General features: G+C 37.7%; 1 protein-coding gene across 6 annotated transcripts in view; it reads right to left on the bottom strand.

Moving 5' to 3' along the window:
- Positions 1-23,268, bottom strand: part of KDM4C (lysine demethylase 4C) — a 389,491-nt gene that overhangs the window by 161,840 nt on the left and 204,383 nt on the right. For all 6 annotated transcript variants that reach the window (XM_087444566.1, XM_087444572.1, XM_087444571.1 and 3 more), the window contains 2 exons: positions 4,486-4,679; positions 311-549 (listed from right to left, as the gene is read on the bottom strand). In XM_087444566.1, the coding sequence (XP_087300692.1) occupies positions 311-549; positions 4,486-4,679 (433 nt within the window). The remainder of the gene's footprint in view (positions 1-310; positions 550-4,485; positions 4,680-23,268) is intronic.

The following is a 23,268-nucleotide window of genomic DNA, read 5'->3' as shown; positions in this document are numbered from 1 at the left end:
TCCAAAAATGTATTGTATATTTTAAATTGAGTAGCACCAAAAAAAAATTTCATTTTAGAATCTTCCTTTTTTATTAAACCAAACAGGCACTGCTGGCTGTTTGTCTCACAATTTCATTACATGTAACAGTGGTGCTCCTGACTTTTATAACATTCCCTTGGCCTCCTGTTTGAGTTACCCCATAACCTTAGATAGCTGATTGGTTAAGCTATGTGGAAAAGAAAGTCTATGCTAGTGAACATAGATCTAAGGCATCAGATCATCAACCCCCTCCCACTTATACATGAAATGTAATCAGCCAGTTTCTCACCTGAGAGTCTGATATTATCTGATGAATTCTGATCCAGCTGCATCCCGCTAGCAGAGGCCTCTTCCTCTGAAGGTGCTTCTCTGTTCCCTAGCTTCGCTGCTTCTTGTGGCTTTGCACTGACCTTGAGGTCATCTGGGTGTGGGTCAAGGGTGGGGCCCTCTGCCCCCTCAAGGGCAGCTGACACTTCCTCGTCCTCCTCATTCTTAGGCCTCTTAGACTGAGAACTAGTGCCCTGGAAGCTATTAACAAGAGAAGCTGCGGTCAGAGCAGAATGTTTGCAATAGACAAGATAAAACACAAACCAATACAAATGTTATTTTCACTTACTGAAAGAACAAAAAAACTAATAAGTTTTTAATCATTATGCAGAGATAACCTTCACAATTAATATATTAAATATGAAATTGAAATCTTAACAGTTTTAATAACAATTTACTAAAAATTGAAATTAATTGTAAATAATTGAGTATTAAAGATTACTAGGGAAAAAGTCACTGCTAAAATTTTATAGTAATATTAAAGAAGTCTGCAAATAAAAATAAAGTGAAAAATGAGGACATGACGGAAAACCAAATCAATAAGTCAAATATTATTTAGATAATGAAGAAGGAAAAAGAAATGAGGAGACCTCATAAAGCTGTTGCTAAAATCTGAGTAGATTCTTTACATTCCAAGGTGAACAGAGACCACATTTCCCTGAGTTTTGTATAATTCTGAAGTATGCATGAAAATCATTAAAATTAAATGCCAAATCATCATTAGCTAAAGAAAATAAGAAAGGAGAAAGCCTAACTGTATGTATTTAACATCTTATATCAACATTATTTTTGGAGTGGACAATTTTTATTTTTTTCCTCTTTTAGTATTTTCCAGCAAGTCACTTGATAGCTTTGTCACAGATGCCTTTTATATATGACAAAACATTTTTAACACTTTCATTTAGGAAGAATTGCAGCTCAAATCGAAGCAACATATATTTCAGTATCCAAAAACACATACACACAAACATACACAAGAAAACTCCACAACACTAAGCACTGTAAGAAGTCAGGGAGGGCAGAGAACTGAGATAAAAAAGGTACCAGGGATAACCTATGTAAAGTAGCTTTGGCTGCTGCTGGTAGAAACAGTACCAGTATCATCATCACCACTATCCCTTTTTTTTTCTTTTGTGAGGAAGATCGGCCCTGAGCTAACATCTGCCAATCCTCCTTTTTTTTTTGATGAGGAAGACTGGCCCTGGGCTAACATCTATGCCCATCTTCCTTCACTTTATATGGGACGCCGCCACAGCACGGCTTGACAAGCAGTGCGTCAGTGAGCGCCCGGGATACCAACCCGCGAACCCCGGGCCGCCGCAGCGAAGCGCGCGCACATAACCACTTGTGCCACCGGGCCAGCCCCCACCATCACTTTTATTGAGAACCCATGCACTCGCCCACGTGGAAATCTTCACATTATGAACAGCACAGTACATGTAAAATAAGATGGCTGACATCTCTCTGAGGTTTCAATGAGTTGTTCCCTTCATTTGATTTCCCTAGATAGGGTATTACTTAAGAGAGATCAGCAAACTCTACAATCAAGGCACAAGGCTGAGCATAATCAACAAGCCCCTTAACAAGAGGCTTTCTAACTGGGTAAAAGCAAAGTCCATTGACTATTTTAACCTATTGAAGGGCATTTCAAATCTGTTCAATGTCATAGATCTACGTTCTCTATCAACAGGACCGCTGTGGTTAGTAACTAGGAGAACAGATCAACCACCTAATTAGAGTATTGTGTTTTCTGTCCATTAAAAAACAATTTTCAAGATGTTCTATTGGTGTTTCTTTTAAACTCAAGATTGACAACTGCCTCCTCCCACAGCCAGCTTTTTTGGTAATGTGAATTAACATATTTATCAAAGGCAAGACTCTCTAAGTCAGTTTCCCAAACTTTTTTGAATGCAACCCACAGTAAGTTATACACTAGATGGTGACACAACACACACATACACACATGCTCACACATGTCATGAATTAATACTTACCCTTACCACACGGGAAGGACTATTATACTTTTTGTTCTATTTTACTTTCTAATTTAAAAATGGTGTTCCTAACCTACTAAATTGATATGAAAACCAACAGTTTGAAAATCCCCACTGTAAACTATAGGGTGAAATAAGAACACCTGAGTTCAAGTTCGGCTACTAGTTCTGCGCCTCAGGTGTACCTCCTATAAAATGTGGAAGTCTGACGTCATGTTCTTAAGGTTCCTCCGCTCACTACCACTCTAAAATAGCAGAAAATAAATGTCAGGAAAAAAGAGAATCAGAAAACAAGCATCAGAAGTGTGGGTAAAGATTTAAAATCACAGTGTTATTTAGTTAAAAATTAGAAACAGGGGCCGGCCCCGTGGTGCAGCGGTTAAGTGCGCGTGCTCCACTGCTGGCAGCCCGGGTTCAGATCCCAGGCACGTACCAAGGCACCACTTGTCAAGCCATGCTGTGGCGGCGTCCCACATAAAGTGGGGGAAGATGGGCATGGATGTTAGCCCAGGGCCAGTTTTCCTCAGCAAAGAGAGGAGAATTGGCAGGGATGTTAGCTCAGGGCTGATCTTCCTCAAAAAAAAAAAAAAAGAATTAAAAAAAAAAATTAGAAACAAGCTACAGCTCCATATACAGGGGATTAGTTCAACACATGCAGGCATTAAAAATTACATTGTAGCAAACCATTTAATTACATTAAAAAACACTCACAAAACTGGTCATCAGGGGCCACCCCGTGGCATAGCGGTTAAGTGCCCACACTCCACTGCTGGCGGCCCGGGTTCGGATCTCGGGTGCGCACCGACGCACCGCTTGTCAGGCCATGCTGTGGCGGTGTCCCATATAAAGTGGAGGAAGATGGGCATGGATGTTAGCCCAGGGCCAGTCTTCCTCAGCAAAAAGAGGAGGATTGGCATGGATGTTAGCTCAGGGCTGATCTTCCTCACAAAAAAAGGAAGAAAAAAAACTGGTCATCAAATTAAGAGAGCATAGCCCCAATTTTGGAAAGTATATAATATTACATAATATATAATAAATATATATGTAAAGGATATATACAAAATGTTAACACTGGTTATCTCCGGATTGTGAGGTTATGGGTGATTTGGGATTCCTTCATTATTCTTTTCCTTATTTTACAAATTTTCTCCAATGTACAAATACTACTTTTACAATCTGAAAGAAAAACAATGAGTAATATTGGAGAGTAAAAATACAATATAAACCTGGAAAATATAAGTCTAGAAAGGTTGCTTGAGGACCTGAGCTATGTAACACATAATCCTATTCAATGGGTTTTAAAAACAGCAAGAGGGCCGGCCCCGTGGCTTAGCAGTTGGGTGTGCGCGCTCTGCTGCTGGCGGCCCGGGTTCGGATCCTGGGCGCGCATCGACGCACCGCTTCTCCGGCCATGCTGGGGCCGCGTCCCACATGCAGCGGCTGGAAGGATGTGCAGCTATGACATACAACTATCTGCTGGGGCTTTGGGGGAAAAAATAAAATAAACAAAAAATTTTAAAAAAAAAGAACAGCAAGATGCCCACAACAAGCCTAAAAGCTTTTGAAATCGCCCTGGCCACAAAAACGGAATATAGAATAAAGTTCACAGGGACGACACTGTACAAAAACACCACATGCTGTGCTTGACATCTCATAAAAGAATAAAACCAAGTGCATAAAATGTAGCAAAATACAGGCATCCTGATGAGAAAAGTAATATCTCAGATGTTTGACAAACGAAGAAGAAAACTACTAAAGTCAGAAAGAAAGTCGGTAGCAAAATGAAAAAGTTGGAAATCAAGTTATTGAAGTTAATAAAAACATGGAGATGAATAGAGAGCAGCAATATGACTTTAAAATACATTAGTGTAACAGGTCTAAGAAGTTCCAGTATTGTTCTATTTGCCAGAAATAGCAACTTCAGGAATATTCTCAAACACAATATACATCTCTTCCTGCATTCTATTTATTATACTTCTCAAGAATTAAAAATACTTTGCCTGAAATTTTCAGTAAGATGTTAAGTAAATTTATGATGAATAAATTTTAAAAAGCAAATAAATAGTCTTTGAGAACATCATATTCAATGACCCATGTTAACTAAGGAAGTACAAGTGGGATGGGCTGGGAGAGGGACAATCACCTCTTGGATGCTTTTCTTACTTTCCTCCTCCTCTGCAGCCAGGCTTTTACTTCAGGGGTGGATTCCGGAGTAGGCTTCGTGTGATCAATGGTGTATATATCCTTTCCTTGCTTCCAAAGCTGGTATCTGTCCGGCTGAAATTTCCTCACAAAGATATCCATTGAAATTTTCACCATATCTTTCCTGCAGGTGCACTGAAACACAATGGGGTTGGTGTGCTTTACGCTCGCTACATCAAGTCACAATGAGTCGTCCTTTGAAAGTACCATACAAGAAGATTTAGTCACTATATAATTGAGGATAATGTTTTACATTTTCAAACATTCAGTGAATGATAAACTCAATTTCTTCCAAATAAAAGTGACAACCTGTACATTTGCATTTATAAATGGTAAAATAATATGTTAAAATCCCTTGTAGAGTTCAGAGGGAACTGTGTACCAAGAACTTAAAGGAAAGAGGACACATTTGAAAGCATGCCTGCAACAGAAGGATTCCCCACCTATCGCAAGGATGTATCTGTGAGCTGAACGTTGAAAGGTCTGCAAAACTGAAAACCTAGGTTGGCAACAAATAAAAGTAACCAATGAATGTGATTAGAATAATTTAACCAATGGGTTGAGACAAATTGTCTTCAAGATATATTTTAATCACATTATGTTTATTAACAAATATACTTTTACAAAGTAACCAACAATTAGGAGCAAACGAATAGTTTCTTCTACATCATATCACATAAAACACCCACCATCCCCACTGGAAACATATCTACTTGGAACAAGGAATAGTGTTAAGGTGAGAAGTTCAAAGAAAAGATCATTTAGAATCCACTTGGATTTGATTCTCATGACTACATAGTTAGCAGTCCTATCTTATAAAACAAGTGTCCTATAAAGACTTCACACAGGTTACACTGTGTCTAGGCCAATACTCCATGCAACAGGGCAGATATCATTCAAACAGTGGTGCAGTAGTCTCAAAGATGTAACTAGGGGACAGCCCGGTGGCGCAAGTGGTTAAGTGCACGCGCTCTGGTGCGGCGGCCCGGGGTTCGCCGGTTCAGATCCCGGGCGTGCACCGACGCACCGCTTGTCAGGTCATGCTGTGGAGGTGTCCCATATAAAGTGGAGGAAGATGGGCAAGGCTGTTAGCCCAGGGCCAGTCTTCCTCAGCAAAAAGAGGAGGATTGGCAGATGTTAGCTCAGGGCCAATCTTCCTCACACACACACAAAAAAAGATGTAACTAATATACCTTGACACTTCTTAACACAGCTGGCAACAGAATGGTTGACGCAACAACAGCCTTGAAACAATGTCTGTCAATATTTTGGTGATACAATTTTCGTCTCCATGCAAATTAATTTCAAAATCTTAAGAATCTCCAGCCCAAAATATCACTCTATGCAATTCAAATGTTGACAGGCATTATGATTTGAAAGTTCAGAAAAACTCAACACTCAACATGCCTAAAACCAACATCTTCTTCAACTGCAAACATTCTGCTATCACTGACACAACAATTCTCCCATTCTCCTACATTCACAGTCAACATTTCCTAATCCCTCCCTTTCCCTCTACCCCTAGAAATCCAGTCTGTCATCATCTATGACTAATTCTTCCTCTAAAATGTCTCCTGCATAAATTCCTTAAACCAGGATCCTTCTAGCTTCACTGTCAGACACTGAATCCCAGCATAACAAAGCTAACTAATTTCCTGCCTCCAGTCTCTCCCAGCACCATCTTTATAGCTATCTATAGCTGTCACTTTAATCTCCCTCAAATATCTCGTAATCTTTCATAATCACTCTGCTCTGCCTTCAGAATTAAGTCTAAAGTCCTGAGCCAGGCATTCAAGGGCTCCAAGATTTGACTCCACCAGTCAGACTGCCAGGTTCTTGTCCCACTGCAAGTCAACATGAACACTCTTCAACCGGAGAAGCAAAGTCACCAGAGCCCAAATGCACCACACGCTTCCTTACCTCAGCACTATTGCTCCTACCACACTGCCTTCCTGCTCACCCTTCTGTCATCTAAAGAAAATTCATCCTAAAAACTGAATGCAAATTGGACCAATTGTTCCTTTGAATGCAGTACTATTAATCTAAAGCGCTGCTTTCTATTATTAGTTAGGTATAGAAAGAGTTCTAAGTCATTGTGCTATACTTATCTTGGATTAAGAATATGGAAAATGAGGATCCTGAGAAATTTAAATATATTTGGTTTAAGATGCAATTCTTTCACCAAAGAAAGATATAGAAGTTTAGATTCATCAGCAGAAACTTTCTTATTTTCTTACAACATTATTAATAGCTGCTTCATGAAGAACAATTAAGGAGTGGACAATACAGACAATGTAAGTTTCTTTGGAGTGGGAGAATTCTGTCTCACACGTTTTTTGTTTTTTGTTTTTGTGAGGAAGACTAGCCCTGAGCTAACATCCGATGCCAATCCTCCTCTTTTTGCCACGGAAGATTGGCCCTGGGCTAACATCCATGCCCATCTTCCTCTACTTTATATGGGACGCCGCCACAGCATGGCTTGACAAGTGGCGCATGGGTGCGTGCCCAGGATCCGACCCAGTGAACCCTCGGGCCACCACAGCAGAGCGCATGCACTTAACTGCTGCGCCACCGGGCTGGCCCCTCACACGTATTAATTTCCCATTCCCCTCTTCCAGATGTCTGGAATTTTGTAAACATACAACAAGATCTACAACTCAACTGACTGCTTGACTCACTGTAAGTACAATAGATAAGTGTTATCTTCGATCTTAAATATTAAAAATAAAGAGTCATAAAATACCCAAAATAACACAAGGAACAATGTTGAGTCAAAAACAGTCAACTTCAGCAGCACAGAGAAAATCTACTCTTGTTACTACTGACAAATAATAACACTCATCTAAACCCCTATGAAGATTAAATGAGATCATTTAAGAGAATGCACTACATAGCTTTATTAGTTGGAAAGTAAGACATTAACAGTCTCATTGAGAAATAAAGAAACTTACAGACTATATATTGGTACAAAGAGCAATAACCAATAATAGGTAACACTTTTCAAGCAAACTATTTTTGATATGAAGTCAAAATACTAATAAGAATGGCTATTCTTACTACTCCTTTTAAGAACATACATATTAGTTAAAAATGCTAAGTCCAAATGTAAAGAGAATTGTCAGGAGTCTGCGTACATTGAATTCTTCCATATTTCAGTACCCTAAGACTTGTTACATGGAATCATGATTATTTGTTCCTGTCATGATATGTGTTCCTGTCTCCCAGGAATTCAGATTCATGCTCTCTATTATTGAAACTGAAAACCAGCAATCTAAGTTAAAGATGAAAATGTTTTTAAAAATCAGCAACTTTCTAAGACAGAAAATACTAAGTTAGTCATATAACTACAATATATGATTAATAAAATCAGACATTAATACTTAACAAAACACCCAAACTGAAGTATTACTTTAACATATTTTCTTTGTGACACACATCATGGCTAATTATGAAAAAAAAAAATGCTTTCATGTGCAAATGTCTAATAAGGAAACCTTTGAAGGTATGCAAAAATGTGTGAAATTATTCTGCTTTTCAGTCTATTTATAACAATTAAATGATAATTAGGAAGGAACTAAGGAAACAATACCTTAAAATAAGACCACAAGCCTAGTAGCCTCTATTTTTTTTTTTAATTTATTTATTTATTTTTCCCCCAAAGCCCCAGTAGATAGTTGTATGTCATAGTTTCACATCCTTCTAGTTGCTGTATGTGGGACACGGCCTCAGCATGGCCAGAGAAGCGGTGCGTCGGTGCGCGCCCGGGATCCGAACCCGGGCCGCCAGCAGCGGAGCGCGCGCACTTAACCGCTAAGCCACGGGGCCGGCCCCCTAGTAGCCTCTTGATGTGGCTGTTACAGTTATTATGTGGCTGTTACGGTTGCTATGTGGGTGTTATAGGTTATCACACAGGCGTTATAGATTAAATTATGTCCCCCTCAAAAGATATGTTGAAATGCTAACCCCCAAGACATCAGCACATGACCTTATTTGGAAATAGGGTTACGGCAGAAGTAATTTCTTAAGGTCATCCTGGAATAGAGTGGGCCCTTAATCCAATAGAGCTGGTGTCCTCATCAGAAAAGAAGAGACACACACACAGACACACAGGGGAGAAGGCCATTTGAAGACAGAGGCACGGAATGAAGTAACACATCTACAAGGCAAGGACCACCAAAGATTAACTTCCACCACCACAAAGAGATAAGGAAGGATCTCAGAGGGAGGACAGACCTGCTGGCACCTTGGTGTCGGACTTGTAGCCTCCAGAACTGAGACAATAAATTTCTGTTGTTTTAAGCCACTCGGTTTGTAGTGCTCTGTTATGGCAGTCTTAGGAAACTAATATAGCCTTAGAAAACTAAGACAAATTTTTGACACTGGGAAGTGTGGTACTGCTGTAACAAACACCTAAAAATTTGGAAGTAGCTTTGGAGAGGAGAAGGGTAAAGAAAGCTTCTATAGTCATAGACGATACACATATAGTCATGAACAGAATGTTGCTAGACATATGAACTTTGTTAAAGGTGCTTCTGGTGAGGTCTCAGATGGAAATGAGCAGCACTGTATTGGACACTGGAAGAAAAGTGATCTCTATTATGCAGTGGCAGAATAATGTTGTTCTGTTGGGTGGAAGGCAGAATTTGTAAGTGGCTGAGGAGATTTCCAAGGAAAGTATGGAGGTACAGCCTTATTTTCTTTGCTAGTTATTGTAAGACAGGAAAGGAAAGAAATAATCTGATAAGGAAACTGCTAAGCAAACTGGAACCAGTTTGGAAAATTTTTAGCCTACCTACATAGTGGACAAACATTTGCTAAAGAGATTAGGCATGAGATTCATGAACCAAATCAACCATCTCAGCAGAAGCCAGGAACGGAGATGTGGTTATCCAGGAAAGATGTGTGAAGGACCCTCCTGCCTGATGACTTGGGCACCCATGCACAGAAGACCAACATAGTTTTTGAGAATTTTATACCAGCAGAAATGCTGCCAGCCTGGACTAAAAGGGACAGACAGGATGAAACAAAGAAAGAATGACTCCAAGGGCAAAGCCACAATGAAGGGGACTAAGCCAACAGGATCTCCTCAGGCTGTTACAGCAACTCTAACAAACTAATATACTGGGGGCATAAAAAAGATGCTGTCATACATTTTACTTAAGATCTATTAATTGCAGAATTAAATCAACCAGAAAACACATTAATATTAAATTTTTCTAAACAACATAGATCTACCAAAAATTACTATCTAATCAAGGGTATAAAAGATAATATGCAAATTATTCCTTTAAATATGCAAAACTACTCCTTTAAATTTCTATTTGTGGTTATAATGCCTTAGAAGATGAGAAAAAGAAAACATGCTATCAATTTGTTGAAGAACTGTAAGACCTATGATGCAGTATAGCATGGTGCTTAAAAGTCTGGATTCAGGGGCCGGCCCGGTGGCGCAAGCGGTTAAGTGCACGCGCTCTGCTGCGGCGGCCCAGGGTTCATGGGTTCGGATCCCGGGCACGCACCGACACACCGCTTGTCAAGCCATGTTGTGACGGCGTCCCATATAAAGTAGAGGAAGATGGTCACGGATGTTAGCCCAGGGCCAGTCTTCCTCAGCAAAAAGAGGAGGATTGGCAGATGTTAGCTCAGGGCCGATCTTCCTCACAAAAAAAAAAAGTCTGGATTCAAACCCCAACTTCACCACTGACTAGCTGTGTAACCTTGATCATGTTACTGAACCTCTCTGTGCCTCAGTTTCCTCATCTGGAAAACTGGGCATAATAATGGTAACTACCTTGTGGGGCCAATACAAGGACTAAACGTTTTATATTCGTAAAATACTTAGACTACTATAAATATTATGTAAGTGCCTATTTTTTAAAAAATAGGATAAGCCTTATTCAAATAGCCTTATACTAGTTTGAGCACAAGAATATAGGAGCTCCTAGTGTTATTAAATTGTGCCTTACAGAGAAAGTTGAAGCAAGTAAGGAAATAAGAATCAGGCTACCATGTCTACCAAATGCTCTTACGAGTCAAGGAGAAGTACACAGGGGTTTTGAAGAATCATGGACCTGGGGGGATTGAGAGATAATATGAGAGGACTGAGCCATCATCACAGGTGGAACTAGTGCGTGCACATCCAACTCCTGGTTGGGTCATGTGTTGCAATCAGACTCAATTCCTTGACCTCCCATCTTGAAGAAACTAAAACTGAAGGCCCAGTAGAACTCAGGCATGTATGAGAGGAAACACCCACAACATAAATGAATCCTGCCATGTGCCCAAGGTAGGATACTGTAAGGTAGAATAAGATGTGGGTGGGGGTTAAAGTCATGTGACTTCTCTCTGTATCCAAAAAAAAGGCCTCCTTTCAATATAAGAGCTTGGTGTTAGATGGCTCCATCTATGCAGTTTTAAGAAACATGAGAATATCCACTTGAACCTCAGGATTAAAGAGTAACTTTCTTTACATATAGGGGGACAGTTCTCTTCTTGTTTACAAACAAAATACCAATGAATGTCAACCACAGTATATCATAGCCCAGAGAGGACACATAACATTTAAAATTTAATGTTAATTACTATCTTTCTTATGAATTATTAATTTCCCAATGATTATGAAAAGGACCCAATGCATAGAACTAATCAGATTTACTGAACAGGACAATCAAATCAAGAGAAGAGCCAATGACAGCAAACTGTTGTTTTGAAGATTTTTGAGTATCCAAATGAAGTATATATTGCTGTCTTCTGCTCATGCATGAGTAGTTAGCATGTCTTTAAGCCTAAGAACACTGTAAGATACTGTCCTTTGTAATAACCATTATAAATGTATTTAACAATAAAAATAGCTCATATTTTAAAAAAATACAAGCAACATATTAACTCCTATTTCCTTCAGAAATTCAAATCAATAATCAAAAAAGTTTGTTTTTAACACCCTATGTTTTTTATCTAAATCTAGCCCACAGAAAAAAATTACTGCTCTTGAAGGTTATCAGTTAATTGTCTTCAACCAAATTGCTATATTAGATCAGCACTATAATAAGAAATATCCATTTCCTCTCCAACACACAGCAAAACTGTCTTCCATCCCCAAATATAGAAGCTATGAAAATACGGAACTGTGTATAAAATTTAAAAATGCCAGACATTCAACGGACTGACCATTCACTGGCGTTGAGAGCCCAACAGTTTGTACATTACAAGTTGCCCTTTGAAAAAGAGTATTTCATAAATAAAGAACCAAGGGAAGACAGATATTCTCCACTTCATTGTTTTCTAACAACCCACTTTCTTTAGCTATGACAATAAGAATTAAAAAGAATGTGTTATCAACATAATCAGACAAATTATTCATTATTTCTACATTCTGTAGTAACAAAGACACTGCAAAGTATTAGGCGTACGTAATAACTTCTTATTTAACTAAGAATGTGACTGATGGTGATAACTAATTAGGGCCAAAATCAGTAACTAGGCCTGAAATATAATTTTATTCTAAATCATCAAACTACCTTTTATAGTAACATAGATAATTTAGTACTCAGTAAATTCAGATACTTTGTTGAAAAAGATATCTAGACAATTCTAACGGTAAGGCATCAAGAGAAATCTTAACTACAGAATGTGGATATTTAAGTGACAAGGCTATGAGTCTTTCTTAACCTGATTTTTTGACCAACTGATCTACAATCTACGCTTTATTCATGCAGGTTTGCATCTCTTTTATAACTTCCTATTCCCTAACCCTTTTATTTGTTTCAACTTAGTCACGACCAAACCCTAAATACTCTTCTTTCTCTACACATGTAAAGAATAACCTGCTGGTAATGTGTTGGCGTTAAAACAATGTTACGATTAATCTACTAGTACTCCTGAATCTTCATCTTCATCTCACATCTACATAAACACCCGCCCAATATAAATGGAGTAGGTTTCCACTGCAACATACCAAACATATAGGAGAGAAAGGCCCAGGTCTCTGGGAAATCACCACACTGTTAACTCATATTAAATTTGTAGACTTCTAGGAATCCAAGACTTTCTCTGCTACACTTACGCCTAGTTACTTCCCATTCTGAATATGAATGAGAGAGAATATTTTGCAATACGCACTCAAATTTATAGATTAGTATTTCTGATCAATATTTTCTGGCATTATGTTCCAATGGAGAAGCCCTTCAATTTTTATGGAATTTAATTAAATCAATTATTTTAACCCAAACATGGCCTAATTTAAAGAGTTGTTAAGAAACATTAAATAAAAACAACTTTAGAAAATAGATGCATTAAGCAATTAGTAAAGCCAGCACCTAGTGACAGGATATTATTCTACTATTTGTAGAAGTATCTAACCTAATGAGATACTACAAAAATTGCTGAAGGAGCTTTTGTTCTTTACATGTTCACCAGATAATTAATAATGAATGAAAGTATTTAATGTGCGGATTAACTGTAAAAAAACAAAGGGATCTATTTATATTGGAATTCCTCTAAATAAATTCCAAAAGGTGAGTAGAATATCCTACTTATGTAGCACATTCAATCTTTTATCATAAAATTTTCACTACTAGCTACAAATATGAACAGAATTTCACCCTCTTTGGAGTACTCCAAACAGACCAATATCTCTCAGCTAGCTCAAAACTAAGTGTAATCACAAAAAGGGGAATTCAGAATCAGTGTAATGAATGTAGATGAATTTAACACACATTATGCTGAGCTAAAGAAGCTAGACATAAAAAGAGTCCACACTGGTGGCTATTCTACCAGATTAATGAATATGACTGTCTTTAACATGATTAATAAGCAGTAGCCACATTGCTCTATCTGTTTGCTGAACCTTGGACTGACTACAGCTCCTCTACTTATGAGCTGGTAAAACTGGGAAGCTATGAGCTCTGAGTCGGCTTCTTCATATAAAAATGCTTTCTTAGCTTTCTCACAGGGGTTTCAAAAATCAAAGAGGGTGTAAATATACTTGATCAACTGAGCTCTTTAAACATGATTATGATTATGCTCTCCCTGACCTCCTTCTCCACAAAAAATTGAAGTAAACTCAAAATGCCGTTGTAAAGCAAATAAATTTTTTAAAGTTTCAGTCTGTACTCAAATACTTACATTTCACAAAACTGATTTTCAAAGATAGTAGAGCCATGCGATTCTTCAAATAGCTAACCAAAAGCTAAAAAATTTGCAGGAAACTGATGTAATAGTAAAACAGAAAACACCCTGTTTCCTGCCAGTTCCTATCTATGGAACAGACTAGACACCCATCACTACCCCCAAATGGCTCTTCACCCGTTGCTCATATGGAATATCAATTATAACACTGACTTATTTCATCTACGTATATATTCAATCACTACTCATTTGTACACGTACCCTCTTACACAAATAATTTTGGGAGAAATTTATTATAATTACCTCAGCAATTTATAAGAATTATTTTAATACAGGAAATGGAGTTTTAAAATATTTACATCTAATTAAGATGAAAAATAATATTTCAACAGCACTTTGATTTCCTGGGTTACATTTCATATAATATCAGCCAAGGACAAATAATAGGCCGTTTCACCAGAGCACATGAAAAGTAAACCATATAATTATGTTTACACTGACTGAGCAGAGGGAAAAAAGAAATACAATTCTAAGATCAATATTAATCAACAAAGTCAGTACATAAGGAGAGCAAAGGCTATTTCCTTTGTCCTTATATCCATTAACGAAGCAAGGTCTGCAGGAGGCCTAAACATCTCTTGTTTTCCCCCAGACTGGTCTGCAGAGGTCACAAACTCTGATTTTGTCAAGGTGCACAATACATTTGTAGGCTCCAGGAGTCCCAGAACACACACCCAGAGAAAATTTCTGCACGTTTTGTTCTCACAGACATGAAGAAGAAAGTAGCTTTAAAAGTTTCCTCAAGGCCCAAAAGATATACCACAGTCATAGTAAAAAAGTATGATACCAGAACTGAATTTCTTATTCTAATTTTCACGAATCATTATTGTGAATTGTTTCATAACTTTTGCCATATCTGACCTTCCCCTTCTTTTCTACTTTAAACCATGAAAATACACACCGTGTCTGTCTTACTGAGAAGTACATTCTAGGTACCTAGAGGATTAAGAGGCCCTTAAAAATATTTTTTCAATAAATAACATTTTTTTCCTAAAACATATAAGGAAACAGAGGCTCAGAGAATTTAAGTTAATTTGCCCAAAGGCACAGCTAACAAGTAATACAGCCTTTGGCAAATTCAAATCTAGAACAACTCCCATACTCTTACCCACTCTACTGTGGAAATTCCAAAAGCAAACCATATTCAATACATTTTAAATGGTTTTAAATTTAAATGTGGGCCATATTTTTCCATCTCAAACTTCTTTTTCTATGACCCATAACCAACTTGAAATTGTAGTTGAGAACAAATGTCTGGGTCTCATTATTTTTGCTGTTTATGCGTGATATCATGCCATGTCGATAGAGTTTATCCAGTCTAGCTAACAATTTTCCAGAACACATTTCCTCCACTTTCCCAACTTCTAAGAGGTTCAGATTAATTCTTCTGAATATTTTCAGGCTTCACCATGCCAGGATATGTCTCCTTTAAAAAGTAAGGCAATTATAAAGCAATTTAAGGTACGGAACTAGAAACTCTATCTTTCTGACCCATGGGAACACTGTTCAAACAGACAAAGAAAAAAAGAAGGGGACTGGATTCAAATAGCTTGCTCCAGGGGTCTCCAAAAAATGCTGTAGAATTTTTTTTTTAGAATTTCTGCTTCTCAACATTTACCTGATTATCTCATAGGAAGGTTGTGGAAGTTTAGAGTTACAGATATTAAACAATCTATGCCTGGTGCCATGTAAAACACAACATGAAATTGAACTCTTTAGTATTGAGGGATAGATAAAGTTATTTTGTTCTGAATTCATGCATTGCATGTCACATTTTATATGGATGATAAATTTGGGCAAGATCAGATAAAAACAGGGCTCTGCAGAGTCTTAGGAATCCACATACTTTATGAATATAAATATTTGCTCACAAGAGTCTATAAGATCATGTATGGGAGCCAACAGAAATGGCATGAAAGTATACAACACATAATCCTTCTCCTATGATGCTCAGATATACTGACTTTCGAGAGTCTTTCAGATATTTCTTTTTAAATGACTAAGTGGAGACAATTAGAATTTCACTCCACCCAGAATGAACCTCAGAAAGTAAATCATCCACTCCAACCATCACAATTCATAGATGAGAAATTGAGGCACAAAAATGCTAAGTGACTTGCTGGATGTCACAAGGATAATAAATGGAAAAAAAAGGTTCAAGTGACGCAAGATTCAGTTTCCTACCTCCAGCCTCTCTGGGACTTTCCATTCCCCATTCACTCCGCAATCACTGAGTCCACAGGAGCATGCTGAGTTACGCAAGGGGCTGAACATGGAACGAGCCGCCTTCTGGATTTCACAATAAAATGCTGGCCATGTTAAAAGCCATCTGACTGATGTTAGAGATGTTCACCTCTTCTCCACTTCTGCGGAATCGGAGATAGGGCCATCTTTTTTTGCACAGTTCAAACACTAACATCAATGTAGGAAATATTAATGAAGAAATATTGTTTTTTTTTAAGTGGGGGGGGAGGAGCAAATGAGGGGAAAAAATTAATAAAATGGCCATGTATGCATAATGCACCCCCAGAATGGAAGCTCTAGATAGTATATATGAAGAATGCTTTGCTTGTGAGAAATAAAAACAACTTGGTAACATCCTTCAAATAAATTCCAAGTTATCATATTTTTATTTTTTTATTTTTTTTTTATGTGAGGAGGATCAGCCCTGAGCTAACATCTAATGCTGATCCTCCTCTTTTTACTGAGGAAGACTAGCCCTGAGCTAACATCTGTGCCCATCTTCCTCCACTTTATATGGGACGCTGCCACAGCATGGCTTGCCAAGCAGTGCATCAGTGCATGCCCGGGATCCGAACCGGCAAACCCAGGGCCGCGGCAGTGGAGCGCACACACTTAACGGCTTGCGCCACTGGGCCGGCCCCTGGGTTATCATATTTTTAAGTCCTATACGTCATACTGATGTTTGAATGTGAGTCTCAGGAAAAAATGAATCTTTTATTTAACAGCTACGTCATAAACACTATCCCTCACTAAATGCACTCTGATCACATGTCTCTTGTCTCCTAAAAACTCTCTAGTATTACTTCCAAAACAGGAAACAACCTGATGAAAGCTAACTAGACCAAAAAATTAACGCCTTTAGGAAGAAGTATAATTTATTTCAGACTTTCTAATGTTAACAATATGTCAGAAATTTAACACTAAACAATAAAAGGAAAACAAATAATTTTGTTGGAAATAAAAATTTTTAAATTAACTGACAACACCTGCTTTTTCAGCGACACTTTCTTAGAAAACCACGCAGCAGCACTATAATAATTCACCATCTCAGATTCATTTCATCTGGCAATTCCTGCATTCCCACTCAAGTGTGAGAATCTGTTTGGCACTGCTGTTATCTTTTCTCTGTTATTAATTTTGTGAAATCACTTAAAGCAGAAAAACAGATAGATATATTCAACAGACACCAAAAGAACAAGAAAGAGAAAGAAGAAAAACACAATGAATTTTAAGTGTTTCTTCAACTTCTGTCTGGCCAGATTTAGAACACTATCAATAGGGAAGTATATGGAGAAACATTTCTCGTAAGAAGACTCATTATTATTCTAAGAAATCAAGATGGGAAGAACAGCATTTAATTTAGTTTAAGGCCAACAGGGATCCAGAACTAACTTCCGTGACTGTCACTGTTAGTTGCTTGACTTCAGACTCACAAATAGCAAAATGAAGCTGCATTAAACCAATCCATGACATGTTAAGAATAAACCACGCCAACAATTTGGCAACACATAACAAAGTTTTTAAATGTGTAATAATATTTTAAAATATGAATAATCTGTGACCAGTAATGCAACAATTGAGAACTTATCCTAAGAAAATATTATTAATTAATGTACCAGCTTACATTTAAGAATGTTTATCTCAGCAGTGTTTATCAAAGATCTAAAAAATGTAAAAAACACTTTCTGGAAACCATAGGGTATTCTTTTAAAAAAAAATCATGGTATATGGGCTGGCCTGGTGGCATAGCAGCTAAGTTTGCACACTCCACTTTAGTGGCCCAGGGTTCGCGGGTTTGGATCCTGGGTGCAGCCTACACATCGCTCATCAAGCCATGCTGTGGCGGTGTCCCATATACCAAATAGAGGAAGATGGGCACAGATGTTACCTCAGGGCCAATCTTCCTCAGCAAAAAGAGGAAGATTGGCAATGGATGTTAGCTCATGACCAATCTTCCTCACCGAAAAAAAAAAATCACAGAATAACTTATGGAAGAACATTTAATGATACGGAAAAGCATTACCATTAGGTGGAGAAACAGGTTATATACATGATCATATATGTAATATAGATTTATATCTATGTATAACAACCATACCTATGAGAGAGTCTCATCCATTTCCTAACATCTGATTGTGGGACAGTGGTGCAGGGAGAGAGGGGGTGGGTACAACTAGAAGTGGGCATGGCAGGAGAAGGTCGCTTGACTAAAGCCCCACACTTGGAATGGAAATAACCATAAATAAATGGATCCCTTTCTTTTTTTTTTTTTTTTTTGGTGAGCAAGATCAGCCCTGAGCTACCATCCATGCTAATCCTCCTCCTTTTGCTGAGGAAGACCGGCTCTGAGCTAACATCTATTGCCAATCCTCCTCCTTTTTTTCCCCAAAGCCCCAGTAGATAGTTGTATGTCATAGCTGCACATCCTTCTAGTTGCTTATGTGGGACACGGCCTCAGCATGGCCGGAGAGGCGGTGGCTCGGTGCGCACTCGGGATCCAAACCCGGGCCACCAGTAGTGGAGCACACGCACTTAACTGCTAAGCTACGGGGCCGGCCCTAGATGGATCCCTTTCTTAAGTGACAAAGTTTCCCTCTCACTCTTGCTCTCTCTATACGTATCTCAAACCAAATGTCTTTCATATCCAAGCACCTTGTTCTTTTCCTTCAGATCGCTTACAACAATTTGCAATCATATGTTTGTGTATTTATTTATGTCTGTTTCCCACACTAGAACCTACATTCTGTCATGACAGGGTTCAAGTCCGCTTTACTGCTGTTATGTCCATCACCAACACACGGTACGTGCTCCATAAATATTAGTTGATTGATTGCCAAAACACTAGGGTATTGCCAGTAACGTAAAAAGCAAGACAAAAATGAAAAGTAAAATCTAATGTCGACCTCACTACATTTGGATTATTTAACGACGTGCCTCCATTTCTATTTAGATAATTTATTTAAAAATTGAATTACCTCATCATTATGTCCAACTTTTGATTAGAAGATCTCAAACTATTTCACTAGTAAATATGAGGATTCTGCCTTAATTAATAGGAAGCATGTCATAAAGGTTAAGGAGCACTTTTTTTGTTCAGCATATGACGTGCAGCTACAAACTACAACTCAGATTTCTAACTCTACGTCCGTTCTCTAAGAAATTGGTTAATTCAAATAAAAGGTAGAATTGTCATTGTTGTAATGAATGGCTAACAAGCTCTGGACAAGAGAAGTCCTTCATTGCCCCAAGGACAACGGGTCCACTGATAAATCTAGGAAGTGGTTTGGTGGGATGTGTTCTATTTTTACTCTACAGAAACTCATTAATCAGTCCAAATGTAAAAATGGGCTACATAAGAAATGCAATTTTAATGACGTACGTTTCTCCATATTCACATGTACTTGGAATATATTGAAATCCAAACTGGACTGAGTCCAGAAAGTAATCATAAATACAGCCGGTATCAGCCTCATGTTCTGCCAAGCAGTAAAGACCGCTTGAAAACAATTCCATCCAATCGTATTTCTGGTGCCAAAAAAAGCCCCACATTTGTACAACTTATACAATAATCACAGTAAAGATTATTCTTCTATATGTGTAATAAGAAATTATTACAGGACTGTAGTCTCATTTATTTCCTCAGATGTGGCTGCCTATTACAATCCATCAACTGTCAAGAAATAAAAAAACAAGAATGGTCTGTCTTCACTAGTGAATAAATACAAGCTGTGGCAGTGCTCCATTAAATCAAAATGCAAAGACCCTTCCTCATGGGCTGGGAAAGACCCCATTAAAGGGGAGAGGAAGGGGGGCACTGGGAAAGAACAAGGTTAGTGCAGTAATTCCCCATTTCAATTTTGGTTCATTCCTCGTTCCCAGAGCTGTTGCTGAGGTATCCTGGGGGGTTAGGCAGGGGTCAGGGAGGACTTTTTACAGCAATAAATAATTATCACATACCAGGTCTGCTCATCCTTTGCCTTCTTATTTTGTCCAGGAACATAGAAAATAATTTGAAAATGGCTTCCCACTACTCTAATTCTGTTTGGGAAATCAATTTTGCTGCAAAATTACCACACCTGATTCATATAATCTCTCGCCCAAGACTGTAAATGGCCAGCCTTCCTTTCACGGTGCAGAATCACACAGCCTATCCCACCATAGGCTTTTCTTTCCCCCTTCTGTAAAACGTATATTGAAAAGAAAACTAACAGAAGGCCCAGTTCTTTAATCAAATATTAAATTACATCCATTCAATTCAATTTAATACTTGTGCTGCTGCAATAATGTCCCCAGTAACGAGCTATGACAGCATTCATTCTATTAATGTTTCAGTGCCTAATAAAAGAAAAGAGGAATAACATCAGTGACCAAATGGTATAAATCAGCAGCTACAAGAGGGAGGAAAGAAATCTGGAAAAAGTTTTCAACTTTCACCATTGGTTGAGTTTTGTGGAACTTGATAGGGCTGTTTTTATTTATTTACTGTTCATTATTTAATTTTTCAAAAAATTTTACTGCAATTGATGCAGAAGAATTAAATCACTAAATTTTATTGCATGATTCACTCCTAAGACTTCTCTTTAGGATGTTTTCTGACTAAAAAGAGCACTTTATCTCTTCCCCCAAGCTCAGGCCACATGTTTTAGATGAGGCTCGACTGGCCAATCAAACATTCCATCTCAACAGCAACAGTGACTGGTTCAGGGATAAGCACATGACCTAAACTAGGCCAATGGAATTCAAACTCAGGACTTGGTCTTAGCTTATCAGCCTAGAACAGCCAACAGTCATCTCTGTGGCAGCATGAGGAACAACTGCCTAAGAAGGAAGCCAAAAGAGAAGAAAGTGTGACAAGAGGAGCCAGACAGATTCCTGAAGATATACATCAAGGAAGTAATCCATTTTCTCTCTACACCAATAGGAGTTGGAAGGATAAGACTTTTGAGAATGTTTACCCATCACGACCACCTTAGGACAGAATCTACACACTTAATCCATACTTTCTAAGTATATGATACACTCAGAGGAAACGCTAAAAATCATCTATGGGCATAGAAAGAATTTTTAAATCCAGTTCTCCAGCCTGTTACTGGAAATGTACCTACAGTTGAAACCAGAGCATAACAATTAGCATTTGACTTATGAAAAAACAATTTTATAGTCAGAATGGGATGAATGGGTTATCAAATAAGACAGTCATACACTGTGAGCCAGATAAAGACATAAAAGTTAAATTAACAAAACAATCAGTAATAGAACATTATATACAAAAATTTGCCAAAACAGAAGACTATTTCAAACTTCCATTTTTACATATGTTCAAAACAATTAAGGTCAATTAACATGTTTAGAATATGTTCTAAACATATTCTAAAGGTAAGGTAAAAGGTCTAAAGGTAAACAGATAACCCGATGTTCTTAATCGGGAGATTTGATTTTCATATGGCTATTTAAACCAGTTAAGATTTTAAATGCCAGTCACAACACACAAAAAAGCCTTCAATGAGAACAGTTTGTACATGTATAAATTCATTTCCACCTCTATATCATCAAGAAAGAACCATCAAAATAGCAATTAGGTATTGTTAAGACAACAGAAGTTACATATTCCAATGTCCCAGAACCAATATAAAATTTTTAAACACTCAATCTAAAATACACTATTTTAAAAGCCTAATCTAAAATACCTCACTTTAATACTCAGATCTAAAATACTAATCTTAATAATAAAATGTCAGAAATACAGCAACCTGTAACCACAGAGATATAAAATTACTAAGTGCCTGAAAATGAAGAACATATATCAAAAGATAATATTAAGTTATTGGCATTGAACTACAAAGGTTATTGGAATCCTAACTTTAAATAAGAACCCTTACTTTACTCTGGATTTCTTCCAGCAGTTCAAACAAGGTAAATGTGTCATCTTTTTTTTTTTAATATCCAACTGCTCTCTTCCTTTTATATGCTTTATGAAAGTGTTTAACTTAATTACTACTTGGCAGCAGCAACATCCAAGAATCTCGTCCATCACAGACCAGAGGCCCTGCCTCTGAGAAGGCCTGAATGAGCAGAACATGAAATTCCTACAGTGGAGCCAGCATGAAGAATTGTCTCACCAAGAACGATCAACTAAATACAGCAATGGCACTCATGCTTTCCTCGGCCCAATGGCAAGTTACGGTATTTTTTCATTTATGCTTAGTCTCCTAAGTTCTTAATATAAGATGGAGGGAGGGGATCTATCTTAAATACCAGCTCTTATCTCTAAAAAGGTCTTATTGATTATAATTAAAAAGAATTCAAGTTGATCATCATGATAGCAAACATCTATCACCATGTGCTTACTCTGTACCAGGCACAGTGATAAATGCAAAGAATTTTCTCATGGAACTGGTACTTGCATTATCTCATTTCATCTTCACATCCTTATGAGAAACTATTTATATCCTTACATTACTAATGTAGGAAACAGAGAACCAATAATGGTCATGAATTAAGCAAGTGGTAGAATGAAGACTAGAGTCCATATCTTTTTGGCATCAACATCGGTGCGCTTAAAAACTAACAATATATTTGACAGTATTGTCAATATATTGTCAAAAAGTATTGACAGGATACAGAGTGCTGATAATCAGTACCCTCCCATTCCTTCTGAACTCTCCCCTGCATGGAGCTGTCCCATAACAAAGGGTTCTGGTTTCGTTCTGACAATGAGAAGACTTGCAGAGATTCATAAGCAGAAGAAAGTCCAAAGAGATTTCAGCAGCAGGCCAGAGGCTGAGGAAAGCAGGAGCAAAAGAGCTCCCTGGAAATCCTGATCTCTAGGTAACATTATCTTCCCTACACACCCCTTTTCCTTCTCCAGTCCTTACAACAATTTTGCAGTCTAGTTCCTATTATGAACAAAACTACTAGGAACACCGGTACATTAGTGTACAAGTCTTCATGTGAACACCATTTAATTTTGTATATCTTCCTTTGTGAAAAGTCTATTAAATTTTTGGTGCATTTTTTATTGAGATATTCTTGTCGTTTTATTATTGAGTTGTTTGAGTTCTTTATATAACCCAGATACCAGTCCTTTATCAGATATATGTTTTACAAATGTTTTCTCCTAATTTGGGTCTTTTTAATGATGTCTTTTAATAAGCAGAAGTTTTTAACTTCAATTAAGTCTAACTCATCAAATTTTTTTTAAGATTATTGCTTTCTATGACTTAAGAAACCTTTGTCTATCCCCAAGTTATAAAAACATTCTCCTATATTTCCTCCTAAAAGTTTTAAATTTTAG

This window comes from Ceratotherium simum, chromosome 20 (genome assembly GCF_057802395.1).
Source record: "Ceratotherium simum simum isolate JZ-2026a chromosome 20, ASM5780239v1, whole genome shotgun sequence".
Lineage (NCBI taxonomy): Eukaryota > Metazoa > Chordata > Mammalia > Perissodactyla > Rhinocerotidae > Ceratotherium > Ceratotherium simum.
The sequence above is the reverse complement of the archived record's forward strand: the minus strand, read 5'-3'. Positions and strand labels throughout refer to the sequence as shown.